General features: G+C 38.4%; 1 protein-coding gene across 7 annotated transcripts in view; it reads left to right on the forward strand.

Annotated features, from left to right (window-relative positions):
• The window catches only part of LOC149138932 (uncharacterized), a 251,773-nt gene that overhangs the window by 159,460 nt on the left and 78,061 nt on the right, over positions 1-14,252 (forward strand). For all 7 annotated transcript variants that reach the window (XM_089452900.1, XM_089452904.1, XM_089452902.1 and 4 more), the window contains one exon: positions 1-94. In XM_089452900.1, coding sequence (XP_089309026.1) covers positions 1-94 — 94 coding nt within the window. The remainder of the gene's footprint in view (positions 95-14,252) is intronic.

The raw sequence follows: 14,252 nt of genomic DNA on the forward strand, positions 1-14,252 counted from the left end.
ACTGATTTCTACTTTACTCGGCCAGACTTTCTTCATGCCATTTGCTTTAACAATGTTGGCGTTGCTTGCTCGCCTTCGGGTTTTGCTTCAGCAGGTTGGTGTTACCTTTCACATTTCGATGCTGTCAATTTCTGTTTCCCTTGTTCTCCTTAAAATAAAATTGTGACAAACAATACTGGATTCGTTGGTTTCGTACTTTTGTGCATGTAAAGTAAGTACTTATCATTACGAAATGCATAATGGATGCGAACTAATGAGTTACAAGTAGGCAGTATAATATGCAAATATGAGGTTGGCATGTTAATGGAACTTTGTCAAGTGAGCTATCTAATTTCTTAGCTGATTTTCTCCAAATGCTTGTATTCTATTATGAACATATTTGCAAATGAAAGACAACTAACTTGCAAAACATATTTTGCAACCCCTAGAGATTTAATTTATTTTCTACACAATAACATATATCCAATTACAGATGATGAACTACTGCATGAAAATTAAATGGCTATGCTCAATTGAATTGGAGTTTCAGTTATGTGTCCCCTGTTGTCGCCCAAGTTGTACACCTAAGTGCGGGAAAAGTTTCCAACCCCGCAAGATATAAACTTTGTTGCGCAACGCACGCTCAGAGTAGGGGCTGTCACTCTGATCCCTACTCTGAGTGTTGTGCCTTAGGTGTACACTTTAGGGGACAACATCCCCCATGGGCTGGGGACACGTCCCTTGTTCCATAGGGATTGTGGAATGGGTTAGGAATGCCCCTTTCCGTAACCAATATGCAGGGAACAGCTCAGCGACACAAGGATATTGCTGGGCTACTCCCTGTCCAAAAGGAATATCCTAGGCACATCAGAACACCTCTCTAAGTTTATGTTTATTTAATGCTCAAATAGTCATCATATGATTTAATTTTAGCAACCATAAAAGCTCAAATATCCTTTTTCTTTCTCCAGCATATTCTCAGGAAGAAAGCTACTGCTTACTGCCTCCACATGGGCTTACTATTTCTCAGGAGAGACAAGGGAAAGGCATTTTTGCTACCGGTGGCTATATATTTATAGGTGTCCAGATTATTCATTGACATTATCCAAACGCATATTATGGAAGCACACACCTTTCTTGGCATTACCCTTATGGTTCCCCAAAGAATGTCATGGTTTCCAAAGGAACTGACCATTGCTCAATGGTGGATGCTGTGATTTTTAAAGAAGGTGTCATGTGCAAAGTGTTTAATCCCTGTTTCTTTGTGTATCTTGTTGATGTGTTGCAATCTAAGTCACTAGAAATGGGGACATGGGACACGTAAGACACAAAAATTCGAGTGTCTAACATGGGGCACGTAGACCCCCCGGAACGGGACATGTAGGACAAGTTATATATATATATATATATATATATAGATATCTATATATAATGCTAAATAAATATTTCATATTACACAAATTCTCATGATGATACAAATTCAGACATACATCTAGATTCTAGATTGTAAATTTGTAACATTACGCATACAAATACAATCGTGACAGATTCATCAATGACCCAATACGAGAAAGAGAAGAAATTAACAATAAACTGTAGTTTTCTCATTAAGTCATCAAAATCAAAATGTGTTACATAGGTACTGAGCCTGTTGCCCACCACTTTGTGGGTGATATCCCCAGGAAATTTTTTTCTCCATGATGAACCTCAGCCAGCAGCCAGCAGCCCCTTGCAGCCTCCTACTAGCTCGCTTTGCCATTTCTCTGCCACCTGAGCCAGCCATGTGGTCCCTCACCCACTTGTATTGGTCGTATGTTTGAAGGTGGGCATCCCGAATCTAAAGGTGTGTCTTGTCATTTGGTAATTGAGTATTGGGTTTACTTATCATGGATACTTCTGGGTAAGGATTAATGGGGGGATTTGGCAGAAAGGGTGGACTTAGTTTGTGCTCTTGTCCCCTTGATCTCTTTTTGTTGTTACCCTTGGATCTTAGTCCCGTGGGATCTCCTTTATTGACCATTTGGTTTTAGGGTGGTACTACTTGGGAAACCCCGACTTTGGGTGCATGGTCCCGCTCCTTTACCTGCATATATTACTCCCTTTCTGCTCACTATACCTCATTCATCATTTCTCCCACCTAGGTCCACATTTCCATTCTGGGTCCATAGAGGGCCAGCCTCCCTATCCCCTTGCCCCCACCTTGGGCCAGGTCTAGAATGATGCCCCGAAGGTTGAAGCAGTTAAAAGAAAAAGAAAACAACATAATTGGCCAACATTTAATAGGAAATTGCACCACAAAATGCAAAAGATGGTTGGGACAAAATAATTAGCACGTGGGCAAAAGCCAATACATGAGCTCTACCCCAATCCATGGTCATCACCTTGGTTCCATAGGCCCTAGATGAAGCTCCTTTATCATTCAGGAATCCATGATTGTCCCAACCCTTGGAGGGTAATGAACCACCCTACCTAAAAGGGGTAATCACTGCTATATCTTACACATCATGCTCTTGTCCTTTGAGCCCCAAGCAGTTAATTAAATAAAATTCACAAAAGGCAAAAGGCATATAAATAAAGGTGGAAAAATCAAGGACGGGGCACCTCATGTACCACGATTGCTCCCTCCTACACATTACATACCCATGTGTGGGCTTCCCCTTATCTAGGTATCCCTATGCCCCAATATGTGGCCCAGGATTTCCCCTCTCATTCCCTACTCCATTCCACTTATTTATTACTTGCTACCCTCATTAGAGGGATGTAACTTGGACATACTATCCCCTTGAAGGGCTGAAACCACCTAATAAGGTACTTGGTTAACCCCCTTAGGAGCTTGGAGACACTAGCACATGCCAAGGGCATGCCATTATGAAGTGCCCACTTTGCTATCCATGATTTGTAAACTCTTTTACCCGATTATTTTAACGATTGGTTGTACTAGAAGCCTAGGGAACACATTGGATCTTATGCAAGATTACAGGTGGTTTCCATTTGGGTTTGGTCTCCCTATACGAGATCCTAACCCCCAGAGGTCTACATTGGCACGTATAGGGTGTGCATTGAGAGCCATTGGCCTCCACAACAACGGACAACACTCCACGGATTTTAATCGGTGCTCAGAGATTACTAGCGATCCACTTTTGGGATGATGGTGATATGCTTGGTACATTATGCCTAGCAGGCCCCCACATGAGGCCTACACACTTTTGTAGTTGTCGCAGGACTTGTACGATGTCATGACAACATTCGTTCTACCATTCGGACCCTTGCAGAGGATCTACAGACATCTCCGATTCATATGTAGACCCATGGGGTCATTTATGTGCCCTCAGACCCACTAGGAGCACCACAGGTCTACTACTTGGAGAACAAGGGCCACCCCCTTGTCCATCATATTTCGATGAATTTATTCCTCAGTATGGCACTTCAAGATATTATTAGGCCTTTGGCGGGCCCCATGACATGTACATATTATTATTTGGCCCCTTGTGAGGCTTATTTTTACACTTGTGAGCTAGTTTGGTGGGCTTGTTACCAATAAGGGTTTTATTTGCACATTATTTTATCATTAGGGGCTAATGTAGGCCCATAGGCTAATTCAAACTCCTTAGGAGGCTATATATTGATGTTAGATACATTCATTTGGATTATGATTTGACTTGGGATCTCTCTAATCATAGAGAACTTCACATTTTTTCCTTGGAGGATATTTTTTTGGAGATGGATGAATTTTGACTTATGGATTTGAGCTATTTTTCTTATCTTGGTGCTTTGTCTTGCAAACAAAATGCTGATTGGATATATTCTGTAACGTTGTAAGTAAATTTTGACGTTATTATTCTTGTTGTTGCATACTGCTAAAATTAGGGCTAGTTGCTGCATAATTGAAATGTGGAATTAAGCATGTTTTAGCTAATTTAATGTATGGGCTAGTGCTATATGAATGAAATGTCCTAGAGATTATTTGTCTCGATAAGCTTGCATCATTTTCTTTAAAGTATAAATGCTTGAAGGTCACTTTTCTTTTCTTTCTCTCAACATTGGATGAAGCCTACTTTCCAAGCCTCTTTGATCAAGAAACCAAGTTCTTACTCATCATCATCCTTGACTCCATATCCCCAAGTGAATTAGGCATTGATCCCTAAAAAAGGCGGTCATCTCCTTCACCTTTATCACCTTTTTCCACTTTTTCCCACGTCTAGCCTTCAAAGGTCACCTAGGGCATCAATTTCCCGGAGATTGACCCAAGGAAAAGCTTCGATCTCCTACAGGCTACTGCACTGGTGGGTTCTCTCCCTCTCCTCCAAATTTGAGGCAATTCTAATGGTGGAATCTCCGGGAATCCCAAGCTCTAGCTCTAGGATTGAATTTTGCCTAGGCATCCCCTAGGCTAGACCTCAACAGGATCAATTCAACCTTTTAAAATAAATATTCTTGTTTGGTCCTTTCTTTTCACCTTGTCCAGGATAGGAACATCATTGGTTGCTACATTCCAACCCTGAACCTGGACTGGGTCCACTTAGCCTCGCGTGGTCCCAATTCTCAATAAAGATTATTTGTCAAGGACCATTGGGGAATCCAAGTTCCCAAGGGTTATAGGGATTGAGGACCTCGTCTATAAACCTATTCCTTCTCCCTCAACCCTCCAATCCTCACCCCTTACCCCTGGAGGATCAAGTCCCTTGCTTAAAGAGCAAGCAAGTTCCATATTCACTTCATCATTGGGAAAGGGTCTCCAGGGTCACTTCCCACCTATCCATTGACATATACTTAACAAGTGATCACTACACTACCGAACCTCCTCCCATCGGTGAAAGTTCGTAAAGGGTAGGGAGACTTAGCTGTGGTGACAGTGGGTGAAGCCTCCACCGTTGCCCTCTTAGGAACCCCTTTTAGGTCCCCTGCTGGTTTGAGTGACCCGTGACTAGGAATGCTAATGGAAAATTGAAATAACAAATACAAAACAACTACAATGTAGTAGGTAGCTCATCAATCATCATCATCAAAATCAACATCACTGTCACGGTCACCACTGCTCTCATCGCATCCTCCTCCTCTGTATCCATTATAATCTCTGCATCTGCTGGTGTGGAGGATGACCCCTCAAAACTATCACCATCATCAAAAGTGACAGGCTTTAGCACTGGCTCATTAAGATCCAAGTTGTCCAATGCCAACTCAACACTGCTGTCCAAAACCATATCTTTCGGAAACACATTCCACATCTTTGTCTTTTCCTTCAACCACTAGTCCCTCTTCCTGTAAATAAGACGAAGGTTGGTGTGCACATACTCCATTGTCTTTGCCCTGAACTGCTCAAGCCTGCTTTTCTTCAAACCATACAAATTCCCATATGTGCTCCAATTCCTCTCGCAACAAGAGGATGAAAGCAAAATGCACTTACCAGTTGCTTGAATCACCTCCAAAACAGTCCCAAACCCATTGCTACTTGATCCCACACACATATAGAAAAGAGACACATTACAATGAGCCGAAAGCAAGCCCAAATTGAGCTTTTAAAGAGCCGAAACATGCTTTTCAGGAGGGACACGTGTCCCAAAATTGTGACATGCTGCTTAGGTGAATAAGATTTGCTAGGTCCATGAATCCCTCCTGTTTGGACAAGCTCGACCGACGAATCAGACATGTGTCCCTCGAGAATTGTGTCCGACACGTGGGATTCGGGACATGTGGGGGGGGGGGGGGGGGGAAGGAGGACAAATCTAGTTACTTAGGTTGCAATGTATTGAACATGATTATGATGACATGATGGTTTATTGGCTAGGAGGGTGTATATCACCTTTATTGTTGTAGCCTTCATTATGCGTTATAGTTCCATTAGATAGTAGTATTGAGCTCATGTGGGAGTCTCTAGTGGATATGTCATGTATTTTCACTTTATTCGTGTCATATGTACTATGCTTCTTTGGAAATTTAGTTATTCATGGTCATATATTGAGGACGATCGAGAGGATTTAATAGTTGATTGTGTATGAAGTGGGTACATGGGGCCTTCTACATTGTGCCCTAGCACTTGTGGTGACCTTGCACTAGCATTATGATGTTATAAGGTGTTGTAAAGTTAGATTATGTTCACCCTTCTTGCACGCATATGGAGGTAGATTTATTATTTTATTATTATGTTTTGGGATGGGGGAAACATTGTACCTATTTGCGGGTACATGGCATCCTAGATCACACATTTTGATACATACACTACTTCGTTGACTCTTCTGGACCTTTGGCTAGCTATTGGTATGCTTTGACCAAGATTTTGATTTGGAGAATTTTCTATTTCTTATTTTTAGTGGGTCAACTAACTATTACAAGTTATTTGGGGCATAGTTTTGAAAAGCTGTTTGAGTCAACTTGGCCAAGTTGACTGTAGACCACTTTGACTTGGCTTATAGCTCGGTTCAATGGGCTGGTTTGGTATCGTTATAACATAATATTCCACCTTAGTGCAAAGCCTTACTAGGTGACTGTTAACCCCAGTAACACTTCTTGCTATTCAAGTGTAAGAGTCTGGTGAGATTCAATCACACTGGTATATTTCCAAACGATTCATGGCTTAACCGTTGATCAAAGGGCCTTCTATATTCAATTTTGTTAGTTTCCAGGAAACTGCTATTTGGGCAGTTTTGCTTTTTTGATATTTGGACCATCAGGGGCCCACACATCAGTTTTGACTACTTCTTGATCTTGGTGAAAAAGCGAGTTCAATGTGATTGTTTTCACTTAGATCTGGAATGACACATTTTCTTTTGCTTTGGTGCTTTTTTGTTATTATGCCCTATTATGTCGTTTGGCCAAAAGTTGTACTTTTGTGCTTTTTTTCTTTTTTAGGTAGGATTGCCTTTTTAGGCATGTGCATAATTAGTAAGCTTATATATTTGGCAAGTGCAGTGTTTGGTTGTGGTTCCTAGCTTGCAATGGTGGGGTGGTACGAGCTTCCTTTGGATGGAAAAGTGAGGAGTTGAGTAGCATCTTTGTCATGGGCTTCTGTCTTGAGCCGACACTTGTGTGGATCTAAATCATATCTCTTGGTAAATTTTCAAGGATTATGACTTCAAAGTCATAAGTTGTGAAATGATTAAATAATTAAATTTTTATTTAATTATTTAATCACATGGAAAATGAGTGAAATAGTTTTAATGAGAGAATGGGAGCTTTTACTTAATGTCCTCATGGGTAAAGCTAGAGTAAATGTGAGATTTTCCATTTCAATGAGGAGATATGAAAAGCAGATTTTGTTGATGTTTCCATTGAAGAAGTGGAGCAAAGAAAAAATATTTTGTGTTTTTGCTGAAATAATTGAAAGCAAAAAATTAAGAAGGGTTGGTTGTACTTACAAGGCTTTTGGCCTTTCCTACTTTTCCATGCTTTGAGACATTGGATCAACTAGTTTGAGAGAGGAAATGTTTCTTCCATATATGCATATTAGTGCACCGGTACAAGGGTTAGACAATTTTCCTTAGATTCTTTGGTAGTAGCGGAGATCCCACCCTTCTATGTTCTAGTCTCTCAGACCACTACCTCCATTGCAAGTGAAGGAATTCATGGCAACCTATCACTCAGTATTCATTATGCTGCAACCAACTTCTTGAGTAATTGTGATCTTATTCAATTATGTTTAATTCTAAGTTTTTGAATGTGTTGGAGGTGATTGAATGAATTTTTATGCAGTGCGATGGTATATTAAAGCACACTTGCTTTGAATTATTTCACTTGAGGTGTGTAATGACCCATCTACAATCACAAATAGAATGTGAATATTAGCATGAATACAAGACATGCATGTGATAGCTACATATGCATGCATCGTATGCACTGCACTAGTATACGTGATAACTAATTATGAAAATTCCAATAAATGAATTACTGAGATACTGAGTAAATACCAAACTTGACAGAATATAATGTGTATATTAAAATGGGTTACTTACTATGTAAACCACCATTAACATATTATCCAGAATAAAAGTAAATACAGAGTGTTATACAAAATAGAAAGTAACTATAATATTATGAATTATATTAACTAAATAAGAACTTTAGCATAATATTATATTAATTATTGTTAATTATTAAGTATAATAATGAAATTATATTCTTTGTATTAATTACAATATAAGGGAATATGATAAATAAAATTTTAATAACATAGAACATAAACGTTTGTACAAACTATAACCTTTTAATAAAGCCAAAGGATTAAACTTGTCGACTAAGCATATCCTCTATAGGTGAATAACCTACTCAATCGAATCTTATAACGTAAGGTTAAAATGATTGAAGAACATGTTGATGGTCAAAAGGAAGTATGACGGTGATTTAGAGAGATATAAGGAGGAAGGGAGGCTGTTTTTTTGGAGGAAGTGCAAGGAGGAATTTTGGGAAAATTGGCAGAGAGACAACAAGAAATTTTGGCAATGTTACCAATCAAATAGAAGGCATTCTGAGTTCAATTGTTTTTGAAGTTTTGGGCACAGGTACCAGAGTACCTCGAAATTGAAGTACTTTGGAGCTGGGTACCGACACTGTGCTCAGTTTGGCAGGGAGGTTTTGGGAGCAAGAGTCGCGATGGGGCACACAAGTTGGTACTGAATAGAAGAATGGATAAATTATGTATTAAAATTTCATATTCTGGTATTTGTGAGCAAAAATATTGTTATATTATTTTAAATTTCGAATTTAGGGCTTCACAGGTTTTCTTGAACATGAATTTGTTAAACCCTGTTAAATTTTGAATTTAGGGCCCGTACAGTCTGGTATCAGATGCTTGGTTGAATTCTTTCGGGCCTTCAGGCTCTCCATACGATATGGAATAACTGTGAAAATCAACTGTAATTTCTGTTTATCATAAAAACACAGTATCAAAATTGTTACAGCCAACATGGGTATCATTCCTGTCATACGTATGTTCTCAAATCAGGTCTTGTATTTCCATACGCCCACAGCTATGTCCTCGAACTTTTACCATACTCAAAGCCATGAACACATCAAAACTCATATGTATTGGGCGGAAAGCGTGATTTTGTCAGAATTGAGGGTAGAATAAATATGGAAAAAAGAAACTCATCTTTGGAGGTTACGAATTGACCTGAAATCATAAAATCCTAATGAGTAGCGACAATTGTATGGTGGCAAATCAATACAGATGGTTCAGCGTTGGGCATTTTAAAATAGGAAACCTTAGGATGTTGATTAAGTGATGTTAATATGTTAAATCACTTCATTCGTTTTTAAATAAATTTTAGACATATGTAACGCCATGTAGAAATGAACGAATTACACGTTTTTCTGGGTTAGAACTCCAGTTCCAATACTTCATGAAAAGGGAATTTGGAATTAAAAAAATGTTTACACTGGGACACCCGTTCTATTCGCGTCATTCATATAGAAATGATTAGAGAAGAGTCAATTAAGTGAGTATTACAGAGAACATGAGAGTTCCACGAGCAGCAAAGAAGAGCATGCCACGTAAATGTGAAAGCGAATCAACTTTCCACGAGTAGCGGAGAGAGCAAGCCTCAGAAAAGAGAAAACGAATTTTCAGCGACCCATGTGTTACCACATCCTACAGGAATGGTGGTAATGTATTCTACCAAACAATTCAACCCATCGGCGTCTTTTGGAAACCCCAACCTATTTCGGTGTTTGTCATTCTCACGTCTTGCGTGGCAGTGGTATAGAGTTTTAGAGGAAGGGACTCCATGTCGGGGGTTAAATTCGATGGACATATTTTTATTTTATTTTTTGTTTTGACTTTTATATTGTAGATCAATGGGAGGACATGACATTAATTTATAAAATATTTACAGGCATCAAAACCGTATATTACAAGAGTAAAATTAATTTGTCTGTCTTAGTTCATGTTTGGCTTGGAAAATTTGTGTCATTTAAGATAACGTCGTCATCGTTTAAAGGGATTAAATATAATGATTGAAAAAATAAATAAATCTGGCTAAGCATCTTAATAGACTAGGTCAGGTTAATTAGTGATTCTAAATATTAGTTAATTTTGTGTTAATGTATATATATATATATATTTTTTTTATCCTTATATTATATATAAAGAGAAAGAGAAACTGTATGGGAACGTTTTTACATTTCATATTTTTTATTTTTTTTTAAGGTAATTTTGTTTAAAGTTCATTGGGTTTCATAATAAAAATTCAGATTCTTTATTCGGCATGGAATGTTTCAAGGAATTATTGGAGGATGAATCCATTTATTATAATCTCTTAAAGAGTTATTTGACCATACTAACTGAAAAAAAGAAAAAATAAATAAAAGGGGATCATTTAGGACAAGTAGAGTGTAAAGGGAGAGTACTTATGATAAACAATCTTTCTATTCGCATGATATTAATTGAAGAGTCTATAAAGGGGTGTTCACATGAGCTATCAAAAGTATAAGTTTTGTACCATGGTGATAAAGGTGTTATTTTCTAACAAAATCATCATAAGCCAATCAATAACACTAAGGTGTTATTATGTTATTAATGAAGATATTATTTGAACTTTGAATTTTTTGGAATTTAAGAGCCTTTTGATAATTGAACATCTCGTGACACTATTTAGGACTAGAAAATGCTAGGCTAATATTATGAAGTGATACTATGGTCTATGAAGACCCATGCATTTTGCTAAGAATTATTACGCATCAGTATAGAACACCATGCATTAGGACAAGGAGGTAGCTATACCACCCTTCTTGACCTCAGTGCCAGTAAGACTTGCTTAGCAGGTAAAAATAGAAAAAAGAAACTATACCCGTTTGTGAGCTTGAATTTGCAAAATTATATATGTTAAATCTAAAAGTATACCCAAGATTTTCATAATTTTATTATGTATCCAAGAAACGCTACGATGGTAAGAACATATCAACGACGGCAACGTGATCGAGTAGCATCGCCATCGTTGATGCCATTGCCATCGCCATCATCACCACCACCACCACTACCACCACTGAGACCATCATCAACACCAATCGCTTCAGCACTAGAGTTAACCGTTATAATGCGCTCATTGGAAGACATATTGGAAACGTTAAAAGGGCCGCCAATCGCTAATACCAAAGAAGAGCAATCTCAACTTGAAGGAAGAAATCCAGTGGAGCCCAAAGGTTTTGATTATAGACAATCAAAGGAAGATATTTCTAGGGAGCTGCAGAAAATTAAACTCCCAGAATTTTTAGGAGGACGAGCTAGAGAACGTGCTGAAGCATGGTTAGAAGGAATGAACAAATGTTTTGCGCTAAGAGAGTACTCTTCTACTTCTAAGACGAAAATTGCTGTATTTCAATTAAAGAAAAGCGCCTTGATTTGGTGGGGGAATTTGGAAAAGCAATTACACCTCACAACAGATAATGTTCCCTGGAAATTGTTCGAGGAAAAATTCCGTGCCAAGTACTTACCTCCATATTTTCAAGAGCAGCAAGCCGGGGCCTTTCATATGCTAGTCTAAGGTAACAAAATAGTGGAGGAATTTGAGATAAGGTTTATGGATCTTGTGAAATATATTCATTATCTAGATACTGATGAATGTCAAGCTGAGTGCTTCATATATGGATTAAATCCTCGAATCAGGGCCATGGTTAGGATGTGGAAGCCATCATCAGTAGCCGAGGCAGTTGAATGTGGCCGTTATGCAGAGGAGCATCTGGGGATAAAAAGGGATGTCAGACCAACAAAACCCCTACAGCCAGGATTTCCAAGAAAGACTCCCCAAAACTTCTTCAGGGGAAGTAGCTCGAGACCACCTCCTTATGGTAATAGAATTACCCCAAGAGGAGTAGGAACAAGAGCTCCCATGACAGTTAACACGATAGCTGCTGAATCATCAAACACAAGTCCATGGAAATCTCGAGGAACTGCTAATAAAGGAAGAAACACGAGAGGAAGTGGCACAAGAGGGCGAAGTTCCCTGTCTAGAAACTTGCAATTTGACTCAAGGAGATCACCCAAAGTTAATTGTTGGGGATGTGGAGGATCGCATTTTCAACGTGATTGTTCGGAAGCTTCGTCAAGTATAATGCATAGAACAGGAAAAGAGCCATCGTCAAACACCCAAGACAATCATACAATCCATGCTGCAGTCAACAACAACCAAGCAGCACATCAGTCCACTGTAGTGGAATCCTTAGGTATTATTAGTGGCATAAAACTCAAAATCTTATTTGATATTGGTGCGACTAATAGTTTCATTTCGTCTTATGCATTAAATAAATGTGGGTTGGCAGCCTGAAAACAAAATGATTTTAGATAGGTAGAAATGGCTTCAGGAGAACTTCAATCCGTAGATTTAAGTGTGGAGGAATGAAAAATTGATTTAGGGATATGTTCGATTAAGTTAAAAATTTACGTCACAACACTAGGAAGTTATGACCTGGTCATAGGTATGGATTGGTTAGAAGCTCATCAAGCATTGGTAGATTGTTACGGGAAAATAATTCTCTGTAAAAATGATGAAGGAGAGACGACCCAAATCTAAGGTATTAAGAGAAAGGTATCCTTACACTTCATCTTAGCAATGCAAATGAAGCATTGTTTAAGGAAAGGTTGTTAGGCATATGCAGTTCAAGAAGTAAGAAAAGAGAAAGGACGGTCCTTAGAACAATCTCCAGTATTATCCGAATTTCCAGATGTTTTTCCGAAGGAATTATCAGGATTACCTCCCAAAAGAGAGCTAGATCTCTCAATAGAATTGAAACCTGGTACAAAACCAATCTCTAAAACACCTTATAGAATGACAACTCTAGAACTTCAAGAATTGCAAATTCAGTTGAAAGAACTATTGCATATAGGACGCATTCGACCCAATATTTCACCTTGGGGTGCTCCTGTAATTTTTGTCAAGAAGAAGGATGGTTCCTTGCGGTTATGCATAAACTACTGAGATTTAAATCGAGCTATAGTAAAGAATTGATATCCAATGCCTCGAATTGATGACCTCTTCGACCAAATGAAAGGAGTGGTCGTCTTTTCAAAAATTGATTTACGATCAGGCTACCATCAATTAAGAATTAAGGAAAGCGATATTTCTAAGACTGCATTCCGAACACGCTTTGGGCATTATGAGTTCACTGTGGTACCATTTGGGTTAACCAACACACCAAGAATATTCATGAACTTTATGAATAGCATTTTCCACAAATATCTCGATCAATTTGTACAAGTTTTCTTAGATGATATTCTCATCTATTCCAAAAATGAGAAAGAACATGAAGAACATTTGCGGATAATATTATCTTGCATCAGAGAAGACCAGTTATATGGAAATTTATCCAAGTGTTTTTTCTTTCAAAAAAAGATTCATTACTTGGGTCACATCATATCTAGTGAAGGAATCTAAGTAGATCCTGAGAAGGTAAAGGCAACCATGGAATGGTCGATACCGAAAAATGCACATGAAGCGCGAAGCTTTATGGGTTTAACTGACTATTATCGAAGGTTTATAGGACGATTCTCCAAAATTGCAAATCCTATCACAACCCTCCAGCATAAAGGTGTTAGGTATGAATGGACTGAGGAATGTCATAACGCATTCTCTGAACTTAAAAGATTGTTAACTAGTGCACCAATCTTGCGACTACTTAATATGGACAAAGACTTTACTGTATGTACTGATGCATCTAAGCAAGGATTAGGTGCAGTATTAATGTAGGATAACGACATAATAACATATGCCTCTAGAAAGTTAAAGCCTCATGGAGAACTCTACGCCACACTTAGAGTCATTCGCTGTAGTGCTAGCTTTAAAGATCTGGAGACACTATCTGGTAGGGAGAAGCTTTATGCTCAAAAGCGACCATCAAAGTCTAAAATATTTGTTTACTCAAAGAGACTTGAATGCTCGGCAAAGACAATAGAGTGAATTCCTAAGTGAATATGACTTTGAAATTTCATATATTAAAGGAAAAGAGAATGTAGTGGCAAATGCCTTAAGCAGAAGACCACGAATATTTTCCCTCATACCTCTCAAGGTAGACCTGTAAGACAATAAGTATTGGAACATCTCTTGAGAGACAATTGGTATTTGAAAGTAAAATCTGAGCTCGATAGAAAAATCTGAAAGAATTTAAGTTTGAAGGATATGAATTAGAAGATGATGGAATTTTGCGATTCCATGGAAGTGGAAGAGATTATAAAGGATAGGATGATTCTAGAATAGCTTGGGAACCCGGCCGAGGCAGGGCATGACTATTATAGTTGTAAAATTATAAATGTTCAGAACACAAATTTTAAGTGCCCTCACAATAAAACACAA

This window comes from Pinus tabuliformis, chromosome X (assembly GCF_031772625.1).
Source record: "Pinus tabuliformis cultivar Carrire ecotype Pingquan chromosome X, CPIR1, whole genome shotgun sequence".
Lineage (NCBI taxonomy): Eukaryota > Viridiplantae > Streptophyta > Pinopsida > Pinales > Pinaceae > Pinus > Pinus tabuliformis.